We start from the raw sequence: 18,709 nt of genomic DNA, 5'->3' as shown, positions 1-18,709 counted from the left end.
AGCTGCCTTCACCCCTAAAACTAACCGAAAAAAAAGTCCAGTTCTCATGGCCCCAACCCAAACAGTGGGGTCTTCAGGACTAAAGAGGCAGCCTGGCTTCCTGGGAACCAGCAAGGAGCTATGGGGGAGGGCACTGGCAGAGACAGCCAGCACCGCCCCTCGAGGCTTCCGCTCTGTCACATGGAATTAGCCTCTGACCTGCCTCCACCCAGCTTGTCAGGACAGCCAGGGCTTGGCCTTTACATCCTCAGCCGTTAGAAAAGGGTCTGACAGAATCAATAGTGCTGTTTGTGGAACGGAGAGAAGAACGAATGCCTGCTTGTTCCACAGTCATTGTAGGGGGGATAAGTGTAATTGCAGATGTGAAAACATTGAAAATGGTAAAAGCAAAAGCCATCTTTTCAGATGGGCCAGAGGCGAAGATGTGTGATAGAAAAAGGAAGTGGGCTAGAAGCCCCAGAGGGAGGAGAGGATGAGACCGCAGGCAGATTCTCCCACCACAGGAGTCCTGGCACCAGCGAGGCCAAGCTGTGCCTGACCCTGGCAGCCACCTGCACCAAGATTCCAGAGCCCAGGCAGTTCCGAGCCTCGCATGTCAGCCACGGAGAGAACGCGGCCAGCCAGGGTTTAGCAAGCCTACAAGCTCCACACCTTTCTCTGCCTCTGCTACCATGGCGCTGTCAGGCTCCCCGGGGCGTCCCTGGCAGGGCAGGACAGGACAGCCACCACCCCTGGCACAAGCCTCCCTTTTCAAGGAGACTGAGGGATAAACGCCATCCATCATCACCAGAGCCCCCGTGCTAAGCACACGTGTTACATCTGGTGCCAGGATGGGTGGGAGCTGGTCCTGAATACCAAGTGGCTTCTGCTGCCTAGAGCCCCCTCTCGGCCTCACCTCCTTCCCACATCCCTCCCAGACACAGTCCCAAGGCTCCGCCTCCCCGAGAGGGACCTGCCACCGGCTTTAGGCAAACATCCCACCTGGGATACTCCCATGATGCCCTGTTGTCTACAGCCTGTGCTGTGCCCCTTCCACAATGCAGAATGAAGCAGCCAGGACCAATGTGCTGTAAAAGGTTGGTTTAATGTCCCAGTGCTCTGATGAGAAGAAACTCCAGCCAGGTAGAGCAAGGATCAGGATGGCCCTGCCTCAACCACAAGTTCCAGCCTCCATGCCCACAGCTGCCGTGACCAATAACTGGCTAGCCCCAGGGCAGGGAGAACCTCAGGAGTCTGACCCCCACAGCACACCCTCCTGGCAGAACTCTGCATGATAAGAGGACAGCAAAAGCCCAGCCCTCACCATGATTTGAGGCTACTGAGGCCACTGATGATCATGGAAGACATCATCTGTCATTGGGGTCCCATGGCCAGGATTTCATGGTAGAAGCCAGAAAAGCCCAATCCTGCCTGCCGCTTAACCCTGACAGTGGCAGCAGAGAATCCAGCTGGCTCGGAGCCTGAGTGGCTGATAACTCACACTTCTGACTCCAGACTGGAGATCCGTCTCCAGGTGCAGGGTCCCGGGAAGCCTTGCGTCCCACAGGCTACCCTGCTGACCTCGTCCAGTCCCCCACTGTCTCTGTAGCCTGTGCCCAGCCCCAGAGTCCTGCCCCTGTGCCCCAGAGACCCCCAGGCTCCAGGGAGCCAGGAGCCGTGGCTGGCACAGGGTGGAAGGTGAGGACAGACAGCCCCCCAGCAAAATGGCAGGTGGGCGTGGGCGTGCAGACAGACGTGCTGTCTGTGCTGCCAGGCGGGGGCCCCTGCCTGCTCGCCCTCCTGGCAGGCCTCCCGGTAGATCGGCAGGCACATCGACTGCGCCTGCGCCTGCGCCAAGCGCCTGCAGGCCGAGTGGCCGTCGGGGCGGGCGCAGGCGGGGCCGGTGCACCCAGCGGGTAGCGAGCTGGGCCGAGCGAAGGCCTCGGCCACGCAGCTGGGCAGGGAAGCGTGGCGCGGGCGCGAGCCCCGGGCCCAGGCCGCGTGCAGCAGGGCCTCCCGCCGGGCCAGCTGCTCTGCCCCGAGCAGCAGCAGGTCCTCCGGCTCCGGGGGCTCCGGGAAGAGCGGGAGGAAGGGGCGGCCGGATCGGTCGGCTCGAGGAAAGGAGCTGTAGTGACAGCGCGTGAGCGACAGGGGTCGCTCTGGGAGGGCGCGCCGCTCGGAGGCCGAGAGGTGCCTCCCGCAGTGCCCGGCCCGCACCGGCCACCGCGCCTCCCAGGCTGGGCGGCGCGACACTCGGGAGACGTCGGACAGGGGCGGCCCCGGCGTCGGGGGGCGGCCCGGGGGCTGCTGAGCCCTGCGCACAAGCGCCGCGCGACCCCCGCCTGGCGGTCCCCTGCCCGTGGGGCTCGGCTGTGGGGGCGGACCGGGGGTGGGCAGGCATGGGCTGGGGCCAGACCGCGGGGTCGTGCAGGGAGGCGGTGGGGGCGCACGGCGGCCGCCACCCCAATTCTCGATGGTGCGAGTGGCGCGGTCCAGGGAGCTGCTCACGCCCGCCGTGGTCACCATGTCGCGGGCCGCCTGCAGCATCTTGAGCACGCTGGCCTGGGCCGAGCTGGCCGTGAGGTCCGGGCTGGGCTGCCGCGGTGGGCTGGCGAGGCTCTGCACCCCGCTGAAGCAGCTGTAGATGCCCTGGGCAGTAGGGAGATGACAGGCCGTGAGCAGCGCCCTCCGCTCAGGGACCCGCCACGATTGTCCCCACCTGGTCCCAAGGCATCATCAGCCTTCTCGAAGTCTCAGGAAGCAGCTGTGAAGCATCTCCCATGCGCCAGGCACTGTGCTTTGCAGATGAATGAGTGGTTGACTCATTCTCCTAATCACTCCAGCTAGCACCTGGCACATGAAGATTCCAACCTGGGCACACCTGTGGGGGGAGGGCTCTGACCCTCTTCAACCCTGCCACCTTGGTGAGCCATGCCACCTCTCAGGACTTTGTCTTTTTTTTTTTTTTTTTTTTTTTTTTTTTTTTTTTTTTAGAAACAGGATCTCACTCTGCCTCCCAGGCTGGAGTGCAGTGGTGCCATCTCGGCTCACTGCAACTTCTGCCTTCTTGGCTCAAGTGATCCTCCCAACTCACCCTCCTGAGTAGCTGGGACTGCAGGTGCACACCACCACACCCAGCTAATTCTTTTATTTTCTGTAGAGATGGGGTTTCGCCATGTTGCCCAGGCTGGTCTCGAACTTCTGGACTCAAGGGATCCACTGACCTAAGCCTCTCAAAGCGTTGAGATTACAGGCGTGAGCCATGAGCCGGGTCAGAACCTTTGTTTTACCTCTGGAAATGGGCCATGGGCAGCGCGGACTTATCTGGGTAGGTGCCCTTAAAACTTTGGCCTGCGTGGGGAGGGGTGGGCACCCACCCTGCTGAAAGCCAGCAGGAAGTCCAGCTGGGATGTGTTGGGCATCGAGTGGCGCAGCTTCCAGTAGACCAGGTGCTCCCAGGCGAAGACCAGCAGGGCCAGCCCCATGGCCACCAGCAGCATGTAGAAGACGCCTGCCATGTTGTCGATGTCCAGCTTGCTGCTCATCACCTCATTCTTCTCATTCTGGCAGATCCCCGAGAGCCACACTGTCTCCAGTTTCTGTGTCTCTCCTGGAGTTGGGGGGTGTACACATCTGGCTCAGGAAACCCCCCTATAAGCAACCCCCTCACAAAGCTCACCACAAGCCTGGAGTAAGAAGGAATCTGGGGCCAGGGCGCCACCCACTTCTTCCTCAAGCCGACCACATGGGGATCCAGCCTGGCTGGAGCAGGATGGTGGGGCAGGGAGTGGAGGGTCAGTGAGCAAGGAAATAGGAAAGCAGGGTGGAGGCTGGGGTGGGCAATGCTGGCCTTTGGGTCCTCCCCCTGTGTACCCCCAGTAAAGGCTTGTTGATTTGGTAAATGTTAGCATTCATTGAGTCACTCCTCTTCATATACTATTAACCATCTACATGCCACTCATGGAGCTGGGCACACAGAGACAAAAGGCTTAGGCTCCTAAGAGACACACATTTTGATCGCTCTTATTATTATTGTTATTATTATTATATGGAGACAGTCGTGCTCTGTCCCCCAGGCTGGAGTGCAGTGGTGTGACCATGACTCGCTGCAGCCTGGATCTCCTAGGTTCAAGCGATCCTTCCACCTCAGCCCCCTGAGTAGCTGGGACTACAGGCACACCACCACACCTAGCTAATTTTTGTATCTTTTGTAGAGACAGGGTATCCCCATGTTGTCCAAGCTGATCCCAATCTCCTAGACTTAAGCAATCCTCACACCTTGGCCTCCCAAAGTGCTGGGATTACAGGTACGAGCCACCTCACCTGGCCGCTCTCATTATTATATGGTTTGAGGAATCAGATTTTTTTTTTTTTGAGACAGGGCCTCACTCTGTTGCCCAGGCTGGAGTGCGGTGGCACAGTCATGGCGCACTGCAGCCTCAAACTCCTGGACTCAAGGGATCCTCCTGCCTCAGCCTCCCAAGTAGCTGGGATTATAGGTGTGTGCCACCATGCCTGGCTAATTTTTTAAAAATTGTATTTATAGAGACAGGATCTTGCTGTGTTGCCCAGGCTGGTCTCAAACTCTTGACTTCAAGTGATCCTCCCACCTCAGCCTCCCAAAGTGCTGGGGTTATAGCCATGAGCTACCACACCCAGTCTAGACCATATCTTATCTAACAAGAATGGAACTCCTCTCAACAGAAAGCTCTCTCTGGGTTGGGGGCAGGCTGGGCTGGACCACTCACACATGTGGGACTGGGCAGATCCATAATCTCAAGATGGCCATGGAGATACTATACTGAGCGAAGGAGGTGCTCATCTGGGAGAGATCATGGGAGGGGTCTTAGGGAAGAAGAAAGGAGTTCAGCCACTCCACCCATCCCCACCTCCACCATGAGGCCTGAGCCCCTTCCTGTCTTCCTGCCCTTAAGGGACTCTCTAGCCCAGTTCTTGCTCCCTCCCTGCACACCTATCCCTTCCTCAAGTCTCTCTCCAGTTGCTCCTAGTACCTGCCCACCTCAACTGCCCCAACATCTCACCCCCCAGAGACCTCTCCCTGCCCACAGGCCTTGGGAACTTGAGTGGTGGTGGAAATGCTGACAGCCTTGGGCTCCACAGCCCACCCTGGGCATCCCAGCAGGGGCAGTACCCACCATCCCCCAGGAACTGCAAGAGCGCCAGGTCTATGGCCCGCTTCCAGTGGGAGTCCTTCTGCATGGCGATGCCGTAGCCAGTGGTGGCAAAGACCTTGCCAGACCCAATGGTGACCAGCTTGCAGCCCTCGTCCTTGCCTGCCATGTAGTTGAGGACAGCAGCATCATAGATGAAGGCATCCAGCTTCCTGGGGACAGGCTGAGCCTCAGAGCTAGGGACCACATGGGAGGGGAGGGGACACCGACACTGGGGCGTGGCAGGGGTCTAAACCACATGAGCCTGCTGGGCACCCCCGGGACGGACCAATGGACAGAGCCTTGTCTGGTTCTCTTGGGTCCTGGATGGAGTGAGGACCCCTCCCACCCTCCTCTGCACAGTGGCCAGGGGACTGTCTGTTCCCAGAAGCCACACCACCCTTTCTGCCCACCCTCTCCGTGCTCCTAAGACTCAGAGAATGTCCCAACCACCACCTCAGGCTGAGGCTAAACTTTGATCGGCACCACAGCTGTGTTCTGAGACACATGGTGGCCTTCCATTTTTGCCTCAAGCTCCACTCTGCTCCAAGACCTCCTCCCTCCACCCCCCAGGAGTCCTGCAGGACAGCCCAGTCCCACTGTCCCTACATTGAGAGCTAAGGCTGGTCACTGGGGAGACACATGGATGGAGACAGCGGGTGCAGGGCTGGGGACCCACCCCATCTTGAGGCTGGTGAGCGCGTCCTCCACCGAGCGCTGGTTGAACTTGACCATGTGGGTGTGCATGTCACGGTAGTTACTGCGGATGTTACGCTCTGTGCTGCCGTTGGGCACCGTGCCGAAGCGGAAAGGTGGGTACTGATCTTGAGGCCGCTGAAACTGCAGGCGGAGGGCGGCAGCCAGTCACAACCCTTCCTCCAGCCTTCCAGGCACCAAAGCCCCAAACTCACCCCAGAGCCCAGCCCCAGTGTGGACTTGCATAGTCAGAGCAGAAGGTCTTAAAGGCTGTCCAGGCCACTCCTGTGTTTTCCAAATGGAGACTCTGAGGCCTGAGACAGGGAGAGGCTTACCCAAGGCCTCTCAGTCGGTGGCCCTGAGCCATCTCTTGCCCCAGCCCCCAGCCCCCCCTCAGCAGGCCCTGAAGCTTCTTCCTGCCCCAGCCTCCAGGTCAAATTGCCCAGACTCTGACTGTCCTGGGTCTACCCACTCACAGCCTGTCCCCACCCTCAGTGTCCCCCCCCCACCACCAGCCATGGCCCCACAACCTTCTTGTCACTGAGGCCCGACACAGTGTCGATGTATTGCTCTTGGATCATGAAGGCGGCCAGGTTGGCCGTGTAGCTGGCGAGGAAGATGACAGCAAAGAAGGCCCAGACCAGAACCATGATCTTGCTGGTGGTGCCCCGCGGGTTCTCGATGGGCACTGAGTTGTTGAAGACCAGTGCCCACAGTAGCCACACGGACTTGCCGATAGTGAAAGATGGGCCCCCGGACTCTGGGGGCAAGAGGGGGATGCTGGAGCTCCTCCTGCCCACCATGAAAGGGCTCAGGGCTCAGCCCACCCGACTGCACAGCTCCGGTCTCAGTCTGGCCTTCGCGGGGACCCGTCCTGGCCATTTCCTCACCAGGTCAAGTGAGCTCACGTGTGTGTGTGTGTGTGTGTGTGTGTGTGTGTGATCTGACTGGCCCCCAGCGTGTGCCATCCAAAGGCAAGGGATCTCCCAAAGGTATTCTCTGGAGGACCCGTTGCCCCTGAGCCCAGCCCTCAGGGTGCCCAGGCCCACCCCTCCTGCCAGGCCCAGGCAAGGCTTACTCTTGCCTCTGGTGAGGTTCTGGTTGTAGCTGACGGGGCTGAAGTACTCGAACATGAAGACGGTGATGGCCACCACAGTGAGGCACATGACAAACATCATCACCCACACCGCAGGGCTATATGGCTCTGGGGACAGAGGGAGGCAGCTCAGAGGCCTCAGCATGTTCCCTGCCCCAACCCAGAAGCACTGGGTGGAGACAGGTAGGTCCATGTGATCAAAGTAAGGGCCCACCAGCTCTGCGGACCCAGCCAAGCGGGCCCCTGACTCAGAGCAGCAGAGCCCCAGGAGAGGCCCCCAAAAGAGGTCAGGCTCTCCAGCATCCTTGGTCTCCCCCCGCCCCCCACTTCCCTGGGACAGGTACAAGTCACCCACCCCATGAAACATTCCTTTGACTTCACAACCCCTGCCTGGCCCCACATGGATGATCTGGTGGTTCCGCCTAGAATCAGAGCCCCTGAGGCCAAGTCTTATTCCTCATCCCACCAACATGGAAATCCGCGCCTAGGGAACTGGGGAGACCCACCCCAGGCCTCGGACAAGGCTGTTTCTATCTCCTAGAGTAAGAAATCACTACTGCTGGCCGCACTTGGTGGCTCTCGCCAAGCACTTTGGGAGGATGAGGCGGGTGGATCACCTGAGATCAGGAGTTCGAGACCAGCCTGGCCAATGTGGTGAAACCCCTGTCTCTACTAAAAATACAAAAATTAGCCAGGCGTGGTGGCACATGCCTATAGTCCCAGCTACTCAGGAGGCTGAGGCAGGAGAATCACTTGAACCCAGGAGGCGGCAGTTGCAGTGAGATGAGAGTGCACCACTGCACTCCAGCCTGGGCAACAGAGCGAGACTCAGTCTCAAAAAAAAGGAAAGAAAAGAAATCACTACTACTGGCCAGGTGCAGTAGCTCACACCTGTAATCCCAGCATTTTGGGGGGCTGAGGCAGGCGGACTGCTTGAGTCCAGGAGTTCGGAGACCAGCCTGGGCAACATAGTGAAACCCTGTCTCTACACAAAATACAAAAATTAGCCAGGTGTGGCGGCATGCACCTGTGGTCCCAGCTGCTCAGGAGGCTGAGGTGGGAGGATCACTTGAGCCCAGGAGTTCCAGGCTGTAGTGAGCCAAGATGGCACCATTGCACTCCAGCCTGTGTGACAGAGGAAGACGCCGTCTCAAAAAAAAAAAAAAAAAAAGGAAGGAAAGAGGAAAGGAAGAGTGGGAATGGGGGGAGGGAGGGAGGGAAATCACTCCTGCCATCATGAGCACTTGCTATGCTATGAAGTGGGTTTTTTTTCCTCTCTTCCGTGGCTGAGGAGCCTGCTCAGAGAGGTTCTGTGACTTGCCCAAGGCCACACAGCAGGACAGGGCAGAGCCGGGGTTTCCACTCCTGTCTGGCCAGCCTCAGCTCTTCCCCTGCCGCTCGCCTGTCCTCACAGCTCTCTGCCACCTCACACTTCATGTCCCACGTGGGCTCTGACTGGGCACTTTGGGAAGGCAAAGACTACGGCTGTAGCCCCAGCACCCAGCATGGGACCTGGCTGCCCAACCAATGCCAGACTTCTCACCCAGGAAACAACACACCTCTTCCCACACTACACTCGCTCCTCAACTCCCCACGGGCCTCCCCACTTGTTCCACCATCCTGGGCAATGGCCCATCCTGAGGCGAGCCTGCCTGCCGGGTTTTCCTGCCACTCACAGTGGCACCACGACCCATCCCACACCCCCAACCCCACCCTCACCTGGCAGCCATACCTAGAACCGAACACTGACTTCACTTCTCCTGTCTCCTTTCCACTCACCTCCAGCCAACCTCCAAGACCCAAGGCTGCTGTGCTTGGCCTCTGAGAGCCCACCCAACTCCCCATCTCCACCCAAGCTGTACACACCCTCCTTGTGGGCCCCTCTGCCCCGGAGCCGTCTCTGCCCACCCTGGGCCTCACCCAAGAAGGCCGAGGGGGAGACAGTGCCATTGCTGCGAGCCACCATCACACTGATGCCCGTCTCCACGAAGGGCACAGAGAAGTCTACGATCTCGGAGCGCTCCTCATTGATGGTGAGGGAGCCGATGGCCATGTCTGCCCGCTTGTAGTACACCTGGTGGCCGGACGCCATGGAGGTTTGAAAAAGGGATTCCTGAGGGGTGGACACGCTGCACAAGCACCTCCGGGCACCCCTTCTAGCACCCACGGGCTGAGTCAATCGTTCCCTCTGGGGCCCTCAGAGCTCAGCTTTCAGTATTGACCACCCCAGGAGTCATCATTGGTGACAGCCCATGCCCCCCTCTAGAGGGCATCTGAGAGCCACATGGGGCCTGGGCAGCAGGCAGGCAGGCAGGACAGGTGAGGAGGGAGTGGGTGGGGCCTACCTCCCCAATCATGCCGTTCCATACGCCGCGCACCCGCTTGCCATGCTTGCCGTTGGTCACCAGGTACAGGTCGTAGGAGAATTTGACCACCCTGGCCAGCTTCTTGAGGATGTCGATGCAGAATCCCTTACAGCAGAGCTTGGTGTAGGGGGCCATGTCCCCGCTGCTGCAGCCATGCCGTCATGAGACCACCAGGAGTCAGAGCACGTCGTGGCCCAGCCCCGCCCCAGCCACTCCTCCCAGCCTGGCACGTGGACCCCTGCCCCACACCCAAGCAGGAGACATACACGACACCTGCCCATCACACGGCAGCACCCAGCTCTCACTAGCCTCCCAGGGCACTCCGCAGACCTGAAGGTGTGGTTGCTGTGCCTGCGGCAGGGCACGGTGTTGGGGACACAGCCTCCTGTGCCAGGGTCAGGGCTCTCCACGATGACAAAGGGCCGCTCTTCCAGCGTGGCCACCGTCAGGTGCGACTGTCCACCACAGGCTGCAGAGAGGCACTGTAGCGAGGCCACACGGGGTACTTCATGTATAGGACGCCATGCTCCCAGCGCCCCACCTGTAGAGGGTGACAGCCTCAGCCTGGGGCCTTCAGCGCTACAGCCCCACCCTCTAGGTGGAGCCTGCCAGGGCCAAGAATCCCCTCTCTCACCTAGGGACTCTGGGGCAGGTCAGAGTAGTGCTGCTCCCGGCAGCCTCCCCCAGCCTTGGGTCCCTGTGTTCTCCATACAGCTCCACGCTGACCCACGCTGACCCACGCTGACCCACAGCATCATCCTAAAGCCCAGACCTGACCCTGTGTCACTCACTGTACTGGTCCCCCTGACTTTGACAGCAAGTCCTTAGCTGAGCACTCAAGGCCCTTCATGCTCCAAACCCTTCTGTCCCTCTGTCTCTTCCAGGCTAGCACCTCTTCCTGGTGGGCTCCTACTCAAACCTCCACAGCCCAGCTCAAATATCCCATCTTCTGTGACCTCTTCCCCAGTTTCTTCCTTTGCAGGCAGAACTAATTCCTGTTCCTTATCTCCAATCCCACAATCTTTCGCACATGTCTACTCAAGCACTGGTCTCTCCATATTGTTTACAAGCCTGTCTGGCCAGCATGGTCATGGGTTACTCCTGCAGGGGCAGGACCAGGAGATAGGAGCGCTTGAAAAGTTCTATGGTGGAGGGAAGCCGGGGTGTTATGGGAGCCCAGAGCAGGGCACCTCACCCACCCTGGGCACCTGGAGGCTTCCCAATGGAGGAGATGTTTGTTTCAGCTGAGACCTGGAAGATGAGGGGTTGGATAAGGGACAGAGGGACTCTCTGCTCAGCTGTGGGCACAAGAGGAGGCGGGGACTAAATGAGAGGACACTGAGGGCCCCTGGGCTCACCCCCTTCTCACCATCTCCCAGAGGCGGTGCCGGTTGAGGGCGATCACCACCATGGTGGGCTGGACCAGGTAGCCACCAGGACTGAAGGAGAAGTCTCGGCCCTCCCAGGTGACATTCAGTAGGTTCCTGCCAGAGGGAGAGATGCCTGCAGCCTGCCAAAGACCAGGCACCCCCTGCCTCTGCCTCACCGCCGCCACCGACAGCAGGTGGCATTGATTGCGTTATTGTTCAAAGTGCTTCCCTATATTGGCCCCACAATCCTTGCCACACCCGACACCTGCTGTTTGTTAGATGAGGACGCTAAGGCCCAGACAGGTGGGGGTAATGTGGCCCCAGGCACGCAGCTAGTGGGAGGTGTGGCTGGCCAGCCCAAGTTCACTGCCACCCAGGTCCCCCGAAGCGCTCCCCACCTCCCCACCCCTATGCCCCAGGCAGGTGCCCACCTGTAGAAGGCCTCCCGGGCAGGGCTGACGGGCCCAGGGTGAGCACGGCAGTCCCCCGCGGGGCTGGCAGGGTTCCGTGCTGGCGCCAGTAGCTGTGGGCGCCCAGGGCCAGAATGGCCACGCCGTCGCGGACCTTCTGGCGCAGGCTGAGGCGCCAGCTCTCGGTGACGACGCTGATGAGGCCCACGGGGAAGGTGGCGGGGGGCGCATCGGTGCTGCCCAGCGCCAGGTTGGGCACCAGCCACACGTGGCCGGGCCCCACCAGGCCGGCCTGCGCCGCCTCGGCGAAGAGCACCTCGGCCTCCTCGCGCGAGCAGTAGGCCACGAACACGGGCGCGTCGAGCTGGCGCAGCAGGCGCTGGATGCGCGCGCGCGGCCCTCCGGGCCCAGCTCCAGCGTGACCGCGTCCAGCAGCCGCCAGCTCACGTGGCTGGCGTCGGCGACGGCGCGCACGCCCTCCAGGAAGAGCGCGTGGCCCGGGTGCAGGCTGGTGATGACGGCGAAGGCGCTCCAGTCGTACTCCTCCAGCACTTTAAACAGCACCTGCAGCTGCTGCTCCAGGGACACGCCCAGCTGCAGGAAGGCGGAGCCCGGCTCCTGGGGGCGGGGCGGGGCGGGGCCTGAGCCTGGGCGGGGCCTGAGCCGGGGGCGGGGCCTGAGCCGGGGCGGGGCCTGAGCCGGGCGGGGCTGGGGGGGGGCCTGAGCCGGGGCGGGGCGGGCCGAGCCCCTCCTCGCGCCCCTTCCCGACCTCGGCCCCTTCCCCGACCTCGGCCCTCCATCAGCTCCCAGGCGCCCTTGCGCCGGTGGATGCTCCGCGTCCCGGAAGCCCTCTGGCCTGCCCTCCCTCCTGCCCCAGCGTGGTTCCCCGCTGCCTATTAGCATGGTCATGGCCGGCCCCCGGCCCACCACGCTGGCCTGCGGACCCGCAGCATCAGCACCACTGGGGAGTTTGTCAGAAATGCAGATTCTCAGGCCGCACCCCACACCGACTGGATCGGAGTCGCTGGGTATGGCGCCTGGCATCTGTATTCTAACAAGTTCTTCAGCCAATCCTTGAGCCCGCTAGACTGGGAAGCGCTGCCCCAGACCAACTGAATCTGAATTCCAGAGTTGCAAAGCCAGGCGTCTGTATTTCCTAAGAGCACGATGAGGGTTGAGAGCCAATGTCCTGAGATCTTATGCCTGGGCCCCAAGAGGATGGGGAAACACATCCTGGTTGGAGCCCTGAGGGTGGGAAAGTTCCTCCTCTCCATCCCTCTCCCACCACAAAAGCCCAAGGCACTGCCGGCTGGCACCGGGGGCCAGCGCAGTCCCCTCCTAACTGGTCTCACTGCTGTCACTGTCCCAGTCTTTTAAAAAAGCAAATAAGGGAAAATTCAGAGGCCAAGCAACGCAGTTTCTTCAGCAACAAATTGCAAGGAAAAAAGAGGGAGAGACAGAGGAGGGCCCAGAGGTTGAGAGAAACTTAGAAGCCACACCAAACCAACCGGCACGTGTGGACCTGATTTGGCTCTTGATTCGAGCAAACAGGCTGCAGAATAAACATTTATGACAGTTATGAGACAATGGGGAAATGTGAACACTGCCTGGATATTTGAAGGAATTTTTATTATTTTTTAGACGTGATAATGTATGGTGGTTTTACTTTCTTAAGCTCTTATCTGCCAGGGATACATACTGAAATATTTATGGATGGAATAAGAGGATGCCTGGGCTTTGCTTCAAATTAACACAGAAGAAGGAGAAGGGGTCCTGGTGAGGCTGGGGTGGATGGCCAGGGTGAATGGGGGACATATGAGCCTTCCTTATACTTTTTAATGTATACTCAAAATTTTCATATAAAAATTAATGAAACAAAGGCAAATCAGATCAGTCTCTTCCTCGACTCTCTTCCGCTCTTCCCTGAGTGGGTAGATCACCAGGGGCAGGGCCAGGAAGCTCACAGGGCTAAGGCAGGCACAGACCACGGCCACTGTCACAGCCGGCTTGCGCTGCTCTGGCTGCCCACTTGCTTAAGGAAAAGCCCAAATGTCTTCCCGGGTGGCCAGGTCCCTGCCTCCTTCTCCAGGCTTTTCCCTCTATTCCTCCAAAGCTCTGAGGTCCTTCCCGCCTTGGGACCTTCATCCCACCTGCTCCTCTGCCTGGGCCTCTCCCCCTCCCCACCAGCTCGCCCTTAAGCCCTCAGCCTAGACGTCATTTCTCCAGAGACCTTCCCTGGCCAACACGCTATGCATGAGCCATGCGTGAGCTCCCTAATAGCATCCTGTGTCTTTCCTTCAGAACGCTTGTCCCAGTTGTAACTGCTGAAGAATGTGTGTTTGGAACGTTCTCCCCCAGCCCTGCAAGGGCAGGGCCTGCCTCCCCCAGGGCTCCCAGGGTTCCCTGGAGTGCTCACCCTACAGGTCAACTACCAGTGCCCAGAGGGCATGGCACCACCTCCATGCCCGGCTGGCCCTCTGGGTCTTCACCCTGACCTAGGAAGCTATGGGAAGCAGAGAGGAGGAGGGCTGGGGCCTGCACCCTGCCCACCCCTTGTCCAGACACAATGTGAGGGCAGCCCAGAATATCTCTCCTCTAGAACATGGAATGTCATTCCCATTGCCATCTCCCCATCACCCACATCACGCCCTCAGCCCCCACCTCCCTGCCCATCCATCTAATCCCAGCTTCCCAGAACCGAAGCACCCCCTCCACCCCAGCCTGGCTCCAGGCCTGAGGCATGAGGGGACATGAGTTTGGACATGCACCTTGGGGGTGAGGACCACAGCAGAGCCTCCACTGATGCTGAGGATGGGCACATGGGTCTGGGAGGAGATGAAGTCAAGGATCTGGGCCACCGCCTCGGTGCCCACGTTGTCCTCAAAGACAATACCGTGGATGCGGGCAGCACCCAGGAGGCCGCAGATGTGGGTGAGAAGGCTGCTGGGGTTGGTGGTGTTGACCCCCACTGTGAGCGGCTGGATCTCCAGGGGCAGGTCCAGGAAGCTCTGGGGGTGAGGCGGGCACGGACCTGGGCCTGGGGCAGCCCTGAGCTGCCAAACACCACGGCCACCGTCATTCCCTGCTCGCCCTGCCCCCGACCTGGCCCACCCAGGCACCGAAGAGCGAGGTGAGCAACAGGGCCGGCCCCAGGGCCCACCCATGTCCACCGGAGGGTCCTGTGGAGAGACCAGGACAGCACAGGGAGGGAGACAGAGAGGCAGATGGACAGACAGGAGGGACAGAGGGACACACATCAGAAGATGAAAGAGAAGAGGGGAAAACCTCCCTCCCGAAGAGAGGTGGAGAGAGAGGGAGACAGACAGACACAGACAAAGAGAAAGAGACAGAGGTTAGTTGAGCATCCCAAGGGCATCCCAGAAGAGCAAGGGCTGGGGAAGAACAGGAGCCATGCGCGGCACCCAGCCCTCCAGTCTACTGATGCCTTCCAAAACTCAGCCAGCGGGTTCCTGCCCTAGAAAGTCATATTGAAAATGCTAGTCTGGGGTTCAAGTGCGTGGATTTGAGTCAGACAGATCTGAGTTCATGTCCCAGTTCTGCCACAACTCGCTGTGTGATCTTAGGGAAGTCGCTTAGCCTCTCTGAGCCATGTTTTCTTGCCTGAAATAATCACAGCAGTGTGAGGACTTAGATGAGCTAACAGGCTATTTGCTGGGATTAGTGACCTTATCCCACAGGTGACAGGCCCCAGCCAGGTGAAGGAAGACAGCTCTTGCATCACCCCCAACCCCGCCACCAACCCGCCAGTCCTCTCTGCAGTCTAAACTGGATCTTCCATCTGTCTCTCACCAGGGCCTGTGCTACTGGTCAGCGTGCCCTGCTTGCCATGGGGCCAGCCCCGAGGGCCCTCCTCTGCATGGCTCTGCCTGGCACAGAGCCCCTCCTCCTGGGCACTGGACATCACTACAGCCCTTCCTTCTGTGGCCTCAGCTAGTAGCAGCTCTTCTGCAGCAGGGTACAGTGACTTGTTCAGAGCTCAGGGATACCCGAAAACCCAAGGTGGTGATCTGGCGTTTGGTCTCGTTAGACATGAGCTGGTGAGCTGGCCTCTCGGGCCATCACTGGTGTGCAGGATCTTTTGAACCCAACCCAGGGGCCTGACATGTATGCTTGCTAAATGGCATTATTTTGGATTGGGACCAAGAGCCACAGCAGTGAGGGTAACACAAAAGCCTGAGTGGAGTGGTGCCCACGGATGTCACTTTCCCTCCCAGCTGGTCATCGGCCACAGCATTGCCGTCTCTTCCATCTTCATCACATCCCCAACAAAACTTCAGAGCAGGGGAGAGCTAAAGGGTGGACAGGGTGAGCCTGCCACTGCAGCCCTCCCACCTCCCCAGGATCTGCACATCTCTGCTACAGAAATGCTCACGAAAATCAAGCAGTTGCCAGAAACCACCCTCCGAAAGGCAGAGGCCCTTCAGGGCTGGGGCCCGAGACAATGGCTGGGCAGGCTCCAGCTTTCTCACAGGGCCTTCCTTTTGCCTGCCACGAAATTTCTTTTTTTTTTTTTTTTGAGATAGAGTCTTGCTCTGTTGCCCAGACTGGAGTGCAATGGTGCGATCTTGGCTCATGCAAGCTCCACCTCCCAGGTTCACACCATCCTCCTGCCTCAGCCTCCCAAGTAGCTGGACTACAGGTGCCCACCACCATGCCCGGCTAATTTTTTGTATTTTTTAGTAGAGATGGGGTTTCACCGTGTTAGCCAGGATGGTCTCGAACTCCTGACCTTGTGCTCTGCCCACCTCAGCCTCCCAAAGTGCTGGGATTACAGGCGTGAGCCACCACGCCCAGCCATCTTTCTCTTTTTTTTATCCAAAGCCGAATGTCTTACAGACATATGGGCCTTCTTGGATCTCTAGTTCTCTCTAAGGAATCCAGAGAGCAGGGAAGTGCAAGAGGCTACAAGAACATTCAGGAAAGTTCCTCTTCTCCCCAGGGTGGCACTGAAAGGATCCTTCTAGGGGAACCCACTAGACCGACTTTAATGTAGAAACATAAATTGGCCCATGTGTGCTGAGCCCTTCCTGCAGTAGGTACTGGATGATGGAATGTCCCTATGGGTGAGACATGGTCCCTGCCCTCCAGGAACTTAGAGTCAAATCTGCAGAATGAGCATGCTGCTGTTAGCACCTCCAACCTCCTTTTTTCTAAATATATTCTTCTTTCCTACTTCCCTCTCTCTACTTCCTACTTCTTCTCTCCCTACTTCCCTCAACTCCCCAGCCTCCCCCTCAAGACCTTCTCTTAGCTGAGGGTCTAGAGCTCATTCACAGGAAGGTATAAGGGATGATAATAGCTGAAAGGGTTTTCATTCCCCAGAGAGATGTAGTTTAACCACAGTCAGAGCCCTAAGCTACGTACCAGGTGGTAGAATTTCAGGCCAAGAAGACAGAGTTTTGGCAAGGAAGGGAATATTGTTCTCACGGTGCGCCCTTGAAATCTTCCCATGTATATGGTTTCCTAGTACAGTGACACAGAAGTGACAGAACTGACAGCCCAGAGACATGTTTGAGTCTGGCAAGGGATCGATCCTAGCCATGCCGTGCCATGCCTCAGCTACCACCACCAATCGGGGATGTCAGATCTCGACCACAAAGGACACTGACATGCACGTCGCTCCCCTGTGCAGCCTCCGTCTGCTCGACCTCTGCCCCACACCTCCAGGTCCTAGAGGTTCCTTGCCCCTCTGGGGAGCCCCAAACCTCCTACCGTCCCCTGCCTCCCCGGTAATGAGCTCTAGATCTGTGCTGCCAGTATAGGAGCCGCCAGTCATACCGACTATTGGGTACCAGAAACATCTCTCACCCAAACGGAGTTTGCTATCAGTGTAAAAATTTCATCCCACACTGCACATTGAAGACAATAGGGAAAAAGAATGTAAAAATCTCATAAACATTTGTATCTTGATTACATGTTGAAATAATAACATTTGGGGTATGTTTAGTTCAAAGAAAAATATATGGTTAAAATTAATGTCACCTGTTTCTATTTGTTTTAATGTGGTTACTAGAAATTTTAAATTGGCACCTTGTGGCTCCCCATTTTATTTCTTTGGACAGTGTGACCCTGGATGAAGGGGCCCGGCTTCCCTCAACTGTAAGGGGCAGAATAAGCATCTTCCATTAGCATCTCCAACCTCCTTTTTCTAAATGTATTTCTCTTTCCACTAATAGCCTCTGCCCTCCCTACCCCTCAAGCTTCCACCCTCCCCATCAAGACCTTTTCTTAGCCAAGGACCTAGAGCTCATTCACATGAAGGAATAAGGGTCTGGTAATAGCTGAAAGTGTTCTCATTCCCACTCTCTCCAACAGGAAGGCATCCTCACGGGCTGGGGACACCAGAGACTCTCCAAGGGAAGGTGTCCTCCTGTGTTGGGGGTCGGGGGGTGGGGGAGGTGAGGCAGGTTGTGCCTCTTAACCAAAGGGCCTAAAATGGGGGAGGGGATCCCAGAATACCTCCAGAGGGAGGGGCCAAACTAGGTAAGTCCCTGGGCCTCCAAATAGCAAGGGGCAGACTCGAGGAGCTTCTGAAGTCTGTCTCATCACCCCGTCTAACCCAGCCGCCCTACACAGGTAGGAGGGAAAACTCCACTTTACCCCGCCACAATCTCCTCCCTTGCCTCCCCTCCCCCCCTCCCATCTACCCACCCGCGCCAGCCCCACTGCACTGCTGAAGCCTTCCTCCAGCCACTGCCCCTCCTCACACAGGACAGCTACTCCCTGGTGCCCACAAATGAAGTCCAGACAGCTTAGTCCCATAGACAGAGCCCTCTGCACCCTCTGCAACCAACTGTCCTCCCATCCCTGGAACCCACAGCTCTGCCAGTCTGCTGGCCAAACAGCCCCATTCTGCTCTCAACTCCAGGCCTTGTTCCAGCATCCCCCAGGCTGGAATGTCCTCATCCCAACAGAAGTCTACTCTCCTTCGGGGCCCAGCTGAAATCCCTCTCCCACAGGCACCTGCCTTGATGCCTCAGGCTCCAGGAGCAGGGTCTGCGGCCAGGCTGGGGGCACCTGCCCTTCTTCCCCCTGCCCTGGCTTCCCCTCCTGGGTGGGGAGCTCTGTGCAGTGGTCCCCTCCACCCCTCCATTCTGCCCTGCAGCAGGTGTGTGTGCACTCATGAACACCCTGCCCCAACACTGGACTTCGGGCTCCTTGAGGGCAGACACATCGTCTCAGAGACCTCTGCCCACCCACCCACTCAGGGTCTCACCCCTTCCACAAACAGCCCTTAAACTAATGTTTGACAAACACAGAGATCCCCCAAAGAGCCCCGGAGAGGATGGCAGTGGTCAGTCCTGCAGGACACAGCAGCATCTGGAAGGGTCTGAGCACCTTCCCAGGCTGGAGGCCTTCTCCTTCCCGGGTCCTCACAACTCAGCCAGACCCCCTGACACGCACCTGCACACACATGCACACTCCTGCACTCACACCCGCTCACATCCGAGATACCGATGGCTCTCCCTCTCCCAGGCTAGGAAACTCGGTCACAGGAGTCCTCCCCACCCACCAGCAGAGCCCCCCACCCCCTGCCCTTCCGGGGAGCCGCCCCTCCTTTGCCGTCGGGTTTCCCTCCCTCCCTTTTGCCCAGCCAAAA

At 58.6% G+C, this 18,709-nt stretch overlaps 1 protein-coding gene across 1 annotated transcript in view; it reads right to left on the bottom strand.

Moving 5' to 3' along the window:
* Positions 1-1,068: 1,068 nt before the first annotated feature.
* The window catches only part of LOC115838268 (glutamate receptor ionotropic, NMDA 2C-like), a 19,873-nt gene continuing 2,232 nt past the window's right edge, over positions 1,069-18,709 (bottom strand). Inside the window, 17 exon segments of the mRNA XM_030827114.1 lie at positions 1,069-2,628; positions 3,357-3,589; positions 5,136-5,323; positions 5,830-5,990; positions 6,377-6,606; positions 6,925-7,050; positions 8,863-9,016; positions 9,288-9,453; positions 9,639-9,762; positions 9,765-9,849; positions 10,678-10,792; positions 11,110-11,173; positions 11,176-11,499; positions 11,502-11,706; positions 13,857-14,104; positions 14,107-14,193; positions 14,196-14,267. Coding sequence (XP_030682974.1) covers positions 1,477-2,628; positions 3,357-3,589; positions 5,136-5,323; positions 5,830-5,990; positions 6,377-6,606; positions 6,925-7,050; positions 8,863-9,016; positions 9,288-9,453; positions 9,639-9,762; positions 9,765-9,849; positions 10,678-10,792; positions 11,110-11,173; positions 11,176-11,499; positions 11,502-11,706; positions 13,857-14,104; positions 14,107-14,193; positions 14,196-14,267 — 3,734 coding nt within the window. The 3' untranslated portion in view covers positions 1,069-1,476.

Source organism: Nomascus leucogenys, chromosome 14 (genome assembly GCF_006542625.1).
Source record: "Nomascus leucogenys isolate Asia chromosome 14, Asia_NLE_v1, whole genome shotgun sequence".
Taxonomy (NCBI): domain Eukaryota; kingdom Metazoa; phylum Chordata; class Mammalia; order Primates; family Hylobatidae; genus Nomascus; species Nomascus leucogenys.
This window is presented reverse-complemented; position numbering and strand designations above follow the sequence as displayed.